Source organism: Arabidopsis lyrata (genome assembly GCF_000004255.2).
Source record: "Arabidopsis lyrata subsp. lyrata unplaced genomic scaffold ARALYscaffold_1, whole genome shotgun sequence".
Lineage (NCBI taxonomy): Eukaryota > Viridiplantae > Streptophyta > Magnoliopsida > Brassicales > Brassicaceae > Arabidopsis > Arabidopsis lyrata.
The window spans coordinates 6,895,491-6,905,403 of record NW_003302555.1 but is presented as its reverse complement, the minus strand read 5'-3'; the positions used below and the strand labels follow the sequence as shown (position 1 = coordinate 6,905,403).

Below are 9,913 nucleotides of genomic sequence, written 5' to 3'. Positions count from 1 at the left end.
CTGCTAGTTGAGATATATATATATATATATATATATATATATATATATATATATATATATATATATATATATATATATATGTTGCCAATATAACATACACGATGCCAACTTTTCGTCATATAATTTAGTGGAAGCATGAGTTTCGTCATATCTTGTTTGGTATATGGAATATAAATCGTACTTTTGAATAGGAATCTTAAACTTAACTCCCTATTAATGGGAGATGAAAACAAACTGAAGTTAAGTAAGCAATTGATGCTGATATGTTTCTTTAGATTGATGAAGCAGTTGCTTCAAAACCTCGACAAACAAGTCTGGAACCGAATCTCTTCAATACGTGAACAAAAAGATAGAAGATACGATGGATGTACGGAAGCTTGATTTGCTTCAAAATAAATATTGTATGCAAATTTCTAACCACTTTATGTTAAAAACTTATAGTAATTTATGATTTGACTGAATAATTTGTGTATGTTACTTAAAATCCAAATCGTAAATGTGAAAAATACATAGAAGACATGATTAAAATTTATTTAAAAGAGTATTGATGAGAGGGATGGAGATTAAAGAAAAAGAAAGAAAAAGTGGAGAAAAAGAAAAAACTTGGAGAAATATTATGTGTGTATAAAGTAAAGGAAAGCTAATTTGATCATTGTGTTCGAAGAAAACAAAAAAGTACACACATGTAATATGTTACAGGGTTATAGGACCCATTTTCTCTACAATAAATCCTCTATGTACATAATTTTTGTTACTGTTATTAAACATGATTTTATATGTGTATGTTGTGGTTGTAGATTTTATTTTTAGCCTTCCACGATTCTAAAACCCTAACCAGTCAAACTAATTTTTTTTTACATTTCCTTGTATAGAGCAACATTATTGGGAGGTGCTTAGTTTTGGTTCTTAGTAAATTTTTTGGTTTTTAGCCCAATTTTTGACTCTTAGCTATGAGTCATTCTTTAGCAAAATCATCAATTACACCTTTATTTTTAATCTCTTTTGAGCTAAGAACCAAGTTAAGAACCTCCCAATAAGGATGGTCTAAGATGATAGCATCCTTACGTCTTGTTTGGTAGATTACAACTTAAAGTATAAAGAAAAAACGATAATAAGTCAAGTTTTATTTCATGAAATTTCCACTTATCAAACTTTCTCGTTTTGTTAAATTTTAAAACCGTTTTTCAAAAGTTGGTATAGCTATAGATAGAAAAAATTATTACAACCCTACCTGATATGACTCACAGAGACACAAATACATATTAATTAGTCAGATCACAAATTTTACAGTTAGCTAATATTAACTAACGAGTTGCGCAGTACAAGAAACTTAGTCAAAATAAGTTAGAATAATAATACTAATCAAAAGAACAAATCTAATTTGGTTTTACATTATAAAGATGGATTCAACTTATAGATTTGTCAGAGGCAATCTTTATAGGTTTCAGATTGAATAAAAAATATGAGACTCAGTATCTAAGTTTCAAACATGTTTCATGTATGTATATATAGTTGATTACATTTCCCAAATAATAAAAATAATTTTTTTTGACATATATAAATGGGAAATTAAAAAAAAAAGATGGGAATATTGCCAGATACTGATCCACAATATAGACAAGTTTTAAACTTCAACGAATCTGATGTGACAATTGTCAATCTCTGTTGTTTATAACATGTTTCTCAAAGTCAGGATCAGACACCACTTCTCATGTATAAATACACACAACACCAATTGGATTTGGTAAAACGGAATCTCAAAAGTGTGTGTGAGAGAGAGAGAGAGAGAGAGAATGGGCAAAGGAAGAGCACCATGTTGTGACAAAAGCAAAGTAAAGAGAGGACCATGGAGCCAAGATGAAGACTTCAAACTCATCTCTTTCATTCACAAGTATGGTCATGAGAACTGGAGATCTCTCCCAAAGCAAGCTGGTATGTTTCTCATCTTTAAAAAGCCTCTTTTCTTTAGCTTTTCTAATCTTCTGGTTCTGATTCTATCTATGCATGCAATGAAGGATTGTTGAGGTGTGGCAAGAGTTGTCGTCTACGATGGATTAATTACCTCAGACCTGATGTGAAACGTGGCAATTTCACCGCAGAGGAAGAAGAAACCATCATTAAACTTCACCAGAGCTTTGGTAACAAGTATGTGTTATCTTGTTACTGTCTTCTTGTGTGGCTCAAAGTTCTGATTTTGACAATAGCTTTTCCGCATTTTGGATTCAGGTGGTCGAAGATTGCTTCTAAACTTCCGGGAAGAACAGACAATGAGATCAAGAATGTGTGGCATACACATCTCAAGAAAAGATTGAGCTCAAAAACTAACCTTAATGTCGATGAAGCGGCTTCAAAAGGTTCTTTGAATGAAGAAGAGAACTCTCAAGAGTCATCTCCAAATGCTTCAATGTCTTTTGCTGGTTCCAACATTTCAAGCAAAGACGATGATGCACAGATAAGTCAAAAAACGTTTGAGCATATTCTAACTTTTAGCGACTTTACGGAGATGCTACAAGAGGTAGACAAACCAGAGCTCCTGGAGATGACTTTTGATATAGATCCAGACATCTGGAGTTTCATAGATGGTTCAGACTCATCATTCCAACAACCTGAGAACAGAGCTCTTCAAGAGTCTGAAGAAGATGAAGTTGATAAATGGTTCAAGCACCTGGAATGCGAACTCGGGTTAGAAGAAAACGATAACCAACAACAACAACAACAGCATAAACAGGGAACAGAAGATGAAAATTCATCATCACTCTTGGAGAGTTACGAGCTCCTGATACATTAATGAAGCCATAAAGCAAAAGACATTTTCACCTTAAAAACGAAATTATTATCCTCATGAAAATCTACAATAGAGCTAAATTCTTGGCATCTTTAGTAGATAGGCGCATATAATAGCAATCGAAGAAACGTCAAAATGTAGATATTACAGAGTTGAAAGATTGTATTTGCAAATGATTGCTTTGTAGTGAAACCAAGTTATCGCAAGCAAACAACCATCTAGAAATGGAAAGCTGACAGTTATAAGAAAGACTAGTTGTTGCTATCTTCAATATTGATTCAGCAGCTAACATTTTCTATAAACGAACAAACATAGCATTCTCTCAGAATCCTTTTCCAAAACAGAGTAAAACTTGAAGAAGAAAAAAATGATTTTGTGGGTTTTCTTGATCTTGATGAAAATGTTTTAGCTTTCACAGATTCTGGTGAATACATCGATTGAATCATTCACACAGTTACAATTGCAAATGCTGAATTTCAAAGGAATCTTTTTTTGTCTGTTTCTGTAGAAATTAGATTCGCTTACGCTATGTGGAAGGTGAAGTAGAATACAAACGATTCACGATTCAGAGAACTTACCCGAAAAAGGCGAGAAATTCCCAATCTTTCTTCGTTCATGCGAGTCCTAGAAACACAGTGAGACTTGCAGAGGGTTCAAACGGTGTAGGAGAAAATAATTAGGGTAAAATAAGCAACATAAGAATAGTACAGGGTTTACATTGAAATTATTGTTTTCAATCCTAAACCGGTCCGGTAAAATCGGTTTTATATGGTCCAGTACGTTCTCCGGTTATTTCGGTTTTTGTTTAAAAGAGCAGTCTTTTTTTTTTGTTCTTTCTAGGTTGCCTTCAAGTCGTTTGATCTTTCCGGGAACCACCGTTGAAACGCCGACGAATTAGAGCTGGCCAGCTGGCGACGCAAAGTCCTGTCTTTTCAGGGCGGCGATTCTCGTTTGCTCAGTAGGTTTGTCTCCCGCCATTCCAACACGCGACGTTTCTCGACATTGCAATGTCTGGAAAGAGTGGAAGAAGAAGAAGGAAAAAAAGTTATCAGATGGAGTGGATGTTTCTCGCTCTCAGACCATTGGAACCCGGAATTATCTTGTTTCGATCAAACTGGTTTCTCTCAAATCACTAGAGAAACTACGGGAAGAGCTCTGCACGCGCTTTGTGTCAAGGGATTGGTTCGTCTGAGTGTGCTGCACACTAACACTTTGATTAACATGTACACCAAGTTTGGTCGAGTCAAACCTGCACGCTACCTGTTCGATAAAATGCCTGTGAGAAACGAAGTCTCTTGGAATACCATGATGTCTGGGATAGTCCGTGTTGGATTGTATCTGGAAGGAATGGAATTTTTCCAGAAGATGTGTGATCTTGGTATCAAGCCAAGTAGCTTTGTGATTGCTAGTTTAGTTACAGCTTGTGGTCGGTCTGGTTCTATGTTCAGAGAAGGGGTTCAAGTTCACGGCTTTGTGGCTAAGTCTGGTTTGCTGTCTGATGTTTACGTCAGTACTGCTATTTTGCATCTCTATGGGGTTTATGGATTGGTTTCGTGTTCAAGGAAGGTTTTTGAGGAGATGCCTGACCGAAACGTGGTGTCTTGGACTTCATTGATGGTTGGTTACTCGGATAAGGGTGAGCCAGAGGAAGTCATTGATATCTATAAAAGTATGAGAGGAGAAGGAGTTGAGTGTAATGAAAATTCCATGTCTTTGGTAATCAGTTCCTGCGGATTGCTTAAAGATGAATCATTGGGTCGTCAAATTATTGGACAGGTTATCAAATCGGGGCTGGAGAGTAAGCTGGCAGTGGAGAATTCGCTCATATCCATGTTTGGTAATATGGGAAATGTAGACTATGCAAATTACATTTTTAATCAAATATCCGAACGGGACACAATTTCATGGAACTCGATTGTTGCGGCATATGCACAGAATGGTCATATCGAGGAATCATCTAGGATTTTCAATTTGATGCGTCGTTTTCATGATGAAGTGAACTCCACCACTGTGTCTACTCTGTTATCAGTTTTGGGTGATGTAGATCACCAAAAATGGGGTAGAGGAATTCATGGTTTGGTGGTTAAAATGGGGTTTGATTCGGTTGTTTGTGTGTGCAATACTCTTTTGAGAATGTATGCAGGCGCGGGAAGATCAGAAGAGGCAGATTTGGTGTTCAAACAAATGCCCACTAAAGATTTGATCTCATGGAACTCTTTGATGGCTTCTTTTGTCAACGATGGGAGGAGCTTAGATGCTTTAGGAATTCTTTGTTCAATGATAAGGACTGGAAAATCAGTGAACTATGTGACTTTTACAAGCGCATTGGCTGCTTGCTTTAGTCCTGAATTTTTCGATAAGGGCAGGATCCTTCATGGACTTGTAGTGGTCAGCGGTTTATTTGACAATCAGATTATTGGTAATGCATTGGTTTCTATGTACGGAAAGATAGGTGGGATGAGCACATCCAGACGGGTACTATTACAGATGCCTAGACGAGATGTAGTAGCTTGGAATGCTCTTATTGGTGGCTATGCTGAGAATGAAGATCCCGACAAGGCACTGGCGGCTTTTCAAACTCTGCGAGTGGAAGGTGTTTCTGCAAATTATATCACAGTGGTAAGTGTTCTTAGTGCTTGCTTAGTGCCCGGGGATTTGCTTGAACGGGGGAAACCATTACACGCTTATATAGTTTCTGCTGGATTTGAATCGGATGAACACGTGAAAAACTCGCTTATCACTATGTACGCAAAATGTGGTGATCTAAGCTCGAGTCAGGACCTATTTAACGGATTAGATAATAGGAGTATCATCACCTGGAATGCTATTCTTGCGGCAAATGCTCATCACGGTCATGGAGAAGAGGTGCTAAAACTTGTATCAAAGATGAGAAGCTTTGGGTTGAGTCTAGACCAGTTTAGTTTCTCTGAGGGGCTTTCTGCCGCTGCGAAGCTAGCTGTCCTAGAGGAAGGCCAACAACTTCATGGCTTAGCTGTAAAACTCGGGTTTGAACTTGATTGTTTCATCTTTAACGCTGCTGCAGACATGTATAGCAAATGCGGGGAAATAGGCGAAGTGGTGAAAATGCTTCCTCCATCAGTCAATCGATCACTCCCCTCATGGAACATACTAATATCAGCTTTGGGAAGACACGGGTACTTCGAGGAAGTTTGTGAGACTTTTCATGAGATGCTTGAAATGGGAATCAAGCCGGGCCATGTCACATTTGTCTCTCTTCTTACAGCATGCAGCCACGGGGGATTAGTAGACCAAGGCCTTGCGTATTATGACATGATTGCTAAAGATTTTGGATTAGAACCGGCGATTGAACATTGCATCTGTGTAATTGATCTTCTTGGAAGATCAGGGAGGTTAGCCGAAGCTGAAACCTTTATATCGAAAATGCCAATGAAACCAAACGACCTCGTGTGGCGTAGTTTGTTAGCTTCCTGCAAAATCCACAGGGATTTAGACCGCGGAAGAAAAGCAGCGGAAAATCTCTCGAAGTTAGAACCAGAGGATGATTCTGTTTTTGTCTTGTCCTCAAATATGTTTGCAACAACAGGCAGATGGGAAGATGTAGAGAATGTGAGAAAGCAAATGGGTTTCAAGAACATCAAGAAGAAACAAGCTTGCAGTTGGGTGAAACTAAAAGACAAAGTGAGTTCGTTTGGTATTGGAGACAGAACTCATCCACAAACAATGGAGATATACGCAAAGCTAGAAGACATCAAGAAGTTGATAAAAGAATCTGGGTATGTCGCAGATACTAGTCAGGCTTTGCAAGACACAGATGAAGAACAAAAAGAGCACAATCTTTGGAACCACAGCGAAAGACTCGCTCTTGCTTATGCGCTGATGAGTACTCCTGAAGGTTCTACGGTTAGAATCTTCAAGAACCTTCGCATATGCAGTGATTGTCACTCTGTTTACAAGTTTGTTAGTAGAGTCATCGGACGTAGAATCGTGCTAAGAGACCAGTATCGGTTTCACCATTTTGAGAGTGGTTTGTGTTCTTGTAAGGATTACTGGTGAAAGAAGAGGAAGCTCGATTACGACTCTGTACAGTTGCTAGCTGACAAAGTTTCGTTATAGGATTCTTTGGTTAAGGTTTTGGGTTTCAACAGTTTTGGAACATTACTCCATGATTCTGTTTGTAGACAGTTATTCTGTTGTAAGAAATGGAATAAAATTGGTTTTAGAATTTGCAATTTCTCGATTGGAGGTGAAAGTGGCCATGCGACCAATTCAATGACAGATAAGATCAGACTACTCTAAGATTTCTCTGAAACCTTCACTGAGTGAAAGAAAAAAAGAAACAGATTTCATTAGTTATTGAATCATAAGAAACACTCAGCTTGTGTTCAGCAACAAACTATTTAAAGATCCAAGTTTTACAGAAAAAAACAAATCTTTAAGACTCTGCAAATGCCACGAAATTCCTGTCTTAAGCGCATGTTTGTTGCTAGACTATACTAGGAGTTACTCGACTTCAGCAAGGTAATCATCGATCTCCGCTGGTGTTAGTACCCTGCATTAATCCCAAAAAACCAATTGAGTATCAACAACATTCTATTCAAACATCAGTAGCAGCAACAACGATTCTTGGTGTTAAACAAACAGGGTACCTGAAAACTTTGTCAGCACCAATTTTGCCAATTTCAATATTTTTGCTTGAGATCTCTCCCTCAAAGCTATCAAAAGCAAAAAACAAAAGACAAATGAGGTGAAGACTTTTCGGCACAGAGTATGAAGACTAAAGTTACAGATGTATCATGTATGTATATGTGGGTGTGTGTACACACCGTGCTTTCATTATAAAAGACAGTGCTATGCGTTTGGTAATCTTAACAGCCTCAAGACTGGTAACTTTCTACTAATGAATGATCAAGAGACCTTGAATCTGTAGATTTGTACTTACCCTTCTTTCAATGTCAGTATCGCTGTGTGAATGGCATCGTCAAGTTCCATGTCTTCTGTGTACCTGCAAGGATTTCGTGGTTGGTTAAGTTTGGTCAGCGAAGAAGAGTGGTTTCCTGTTGTTATGACAGGAGCCTACACTAACGAAATTTGTAAATAATATTACCTTTTCTCAAGGAAGGTTTTTGCATTAGAAACGTTCTTCCCCATGGCTGAAGCTTTCCAGGAGAAATAAGAGCCAGATGGATCCACCTAGTGCAAGATGAGATGGTAATTCAGACTATTTGGTTTAGACAGAAAAATAAGGTGGTAATTATTGTAACAGGATAGTCAAAAAGGTAAAATACTCTGATACAAATTTCACTACGTTCAGTTTTTCAGCGCTGAAGAGAATGGAAGCTAAGAAGATTGGGAGACTCGATTGTGCTCAATCAACTGACACATATTCTAAGGAGGAAATACCTGATACAATTGTGGACCCTTGTCATCATATCCAGCCACCAGCAGGGAAACCCCGAAAGGCCTAACACCACTGTAAACAAGAGACTACAAAAATTAGAAATAGGATATATAATGGGTACAAATTTGCTGAAGCAACATTATTTCAAGTCAAGTCAATTACCAATTGCTTTTTCTAAGCAAATAGTTCAGTGCAATTCAAATATATTGGGAAAATGAAAGGAAGTAAACATATGACAGATGAGGTTGAATTTTACAGTTCAATGTAGAACTTACCCCGATTGAGTAAACTCTTGCATAACAGTAGCGGTTTCCCTTACAAGTTGGGTAACAGGGATGGGTTCCTGCAACAATAAAGCTTTCTTTAGATGAAACCATACCACATAGGAAAGTATTCCAAGAAAGTTTGAGAAAACAGAGAGATAGGATTACTTTGTACAGACGGAGATACTGCTCAGCCTGTTTCCTACTCTTCCTAACAAGAACTCGAAAATCAGGACCCATGCCACTTCATAGAAGGAAATGCAAAAAAAAAAGTTAGTACTTAAGCTACAACATCAAAAACAAAAACAAATAAAAACTTAAGATAAGTGAGAAGAAAACCTGTATACAACTCCAATATTAGGAGTCAAATGCTGAATTTTTTGAACCTGAAACAGGCAAAAGATAAAACTAATGTCAGAGATTTTGACTGAATTACGCAATCTAAGAAAGCATCACAAAGTATGGCTCAAGGGTAATGATACGAATATTCTGGCTGATTATTAACTTACAGATGTTTCATCAACCAGAATAGAAGGCAATTTCTTTTCAGTTGCAATGACGACTCCATTAGAAGCTGCAGTAAGAAACCAAGTTATCAGAAGAAAGCTACAAAATTTCTTTGATCTATTACCAATTCATCATGTCATTGACAAACCTTTAATCCCCAAAGATGTTTGGCCAGATCCAACAGCTGTAAGGGCATGTTCTATCTGAACGAGCTTCCCAGATGGGCTGTCTCAGACACAGCACACCAAATCAGTCACAGTAAAAACTAACCCAAAATGCTCTGATGATTGAGCAAGTTCGTACCTGAAAGTGGTGAGAGAAAACGAGTACTGACTATCTCCCATAGCTCCTTAATCAAATCGGCGAAAGCTGTGAACAAACACAACGAGTAAGATCAATTTCCTGAAAAGAATTTCTGAAAAATTGGACTCGTGGTTTCAAAGTCCACCAGAAATTAGGGTTTCACCGTTACCGGGATCAAACGATTCAGGTTTCGTTTGCTTAAACATTAGAGTCTAAAAGCAGTTTAATAGAATGGGATTTTTGAGATCGAAACGAATCTTCGAAAAAGAACTAACACTGTGAAAAGAATAGCTTACCTTTAGCTTCAGCTTCGAGATCGAACAAGCGATTAGTTGCAGAGAGAGAGGTGAAATAAATAGGCTTTTAGGTTTCTTGCAGAGAAGAGAAGAGAAGGTTGAAGTCCGAGATTTTACGAATTCTTTTTGGAAGAAGAAAGTAAAACCAAAACGACTCCGTTTTAGTGGAAACGCGATTTTTAATAAAGAAAACGCAAGCGCGATTTTATTTATGTAACCAAATACGCGTTTGTCGCGTCACTCTTTTGCTGATCAGTGATCAGTGATCACCCGGTAGGCCTAGGCACAAGGCAAGTACTTGCTATTTTTCAAGTACTTGTGACTCGGTTTGGCCCGTACAAATAATTGAAAGTTCGCTTGATACTCGACTCGTTTGAGC

General features: G+C 37.7%; 3 protein-coding genes across 3 annotated transcripts; 2 read left to right on the top strand and 1 right to left on the bottom strand.

The window, feature by feature from the left end:
• The first annotated feature begins 1,563 nt into the window (after nucleotides 1-1,563).
• LOC9328972 (transcription factor MYB58) lies at nucleotides 1,564-3,034 on the top strand. The gene is made up of 3 exons (XM_002892864.2): nucleotides 1,564-1,932; nucleotides 2,016-2,145; nucleotides 2,227-3,034. The coding sequence occupies exons 1-3, from the start codon at nucleotides 1,794-1,796 to the stop codon at nucleotides 2,786-2,788; spliced, it is 831 nt and encodes a 276-aa protein (XP_002892910.1). The 5' UTR covers nucleotides 1,564-1,793; the 3' UTR covers nucleotides 2,789-3,034.
• A 333-nt stretch (nucleotides 3,035-3,367) lies between these two features.
• LOC9326231 (pentatricopeptide repeat-containing protein At3g24000, mitochondrial) lies at nucleotides 3,368-6,989 on the top strand. Its single transcript, XM_021012900.1, has one exon. The coding sequence runs from the start codon at nucleotides 4,007-4,009 to the stop codon at nucleotides 6,818-6,820; it is 2,814 nt and encodes a 937-aa protein (XP_020868559.1). The 5' UTR covers nucleotides 3,368-4,006; the 3' UTR covers nucleotides 6,821-6,989.
• A 98-nt stretch (nucleotides 6,990-7,087) lies between these two features.
• On the bottom strand, nucleotides 7,088-9,684 carry LOC9328971 (proteasome subunit alpha type-2-A). The gene is made up of 12 exons (XM_021012901.1): nucleotides 9,535-9,684; nucleotides 9,239-9,304; nucleotides 9,084-9,160; nucleotides 8,938-9,002; nucleotides 8,768-8,814; nucleotides 8,597-8,672; nucleotides 8,441-8,508; nucleotides 8,168-8,237; nucleotides 7,872-7,957; nucleotides 7,707-7,769; nucleotides 7,414-7,479; nucleotides 7,088-7,316 (listed from the first exon to the last, which is right to left on the bottom strand). Exons 2-12 carry the CDS (start codon nucleotides 9,277-9,279, stop codon nucleotides 7,268-7,270), a joined length of 708 nt encoding a protein of 235 aa, XP_020868560.1. The 5' UTR covers nucleotides 9,280-9,304; nucleotides 9,535-9,684; the 3' UTR covers nucleotides 7,088-7,267.
• Nucleotides 9,685-9,913: the final 229 nt, after the last annotated feature.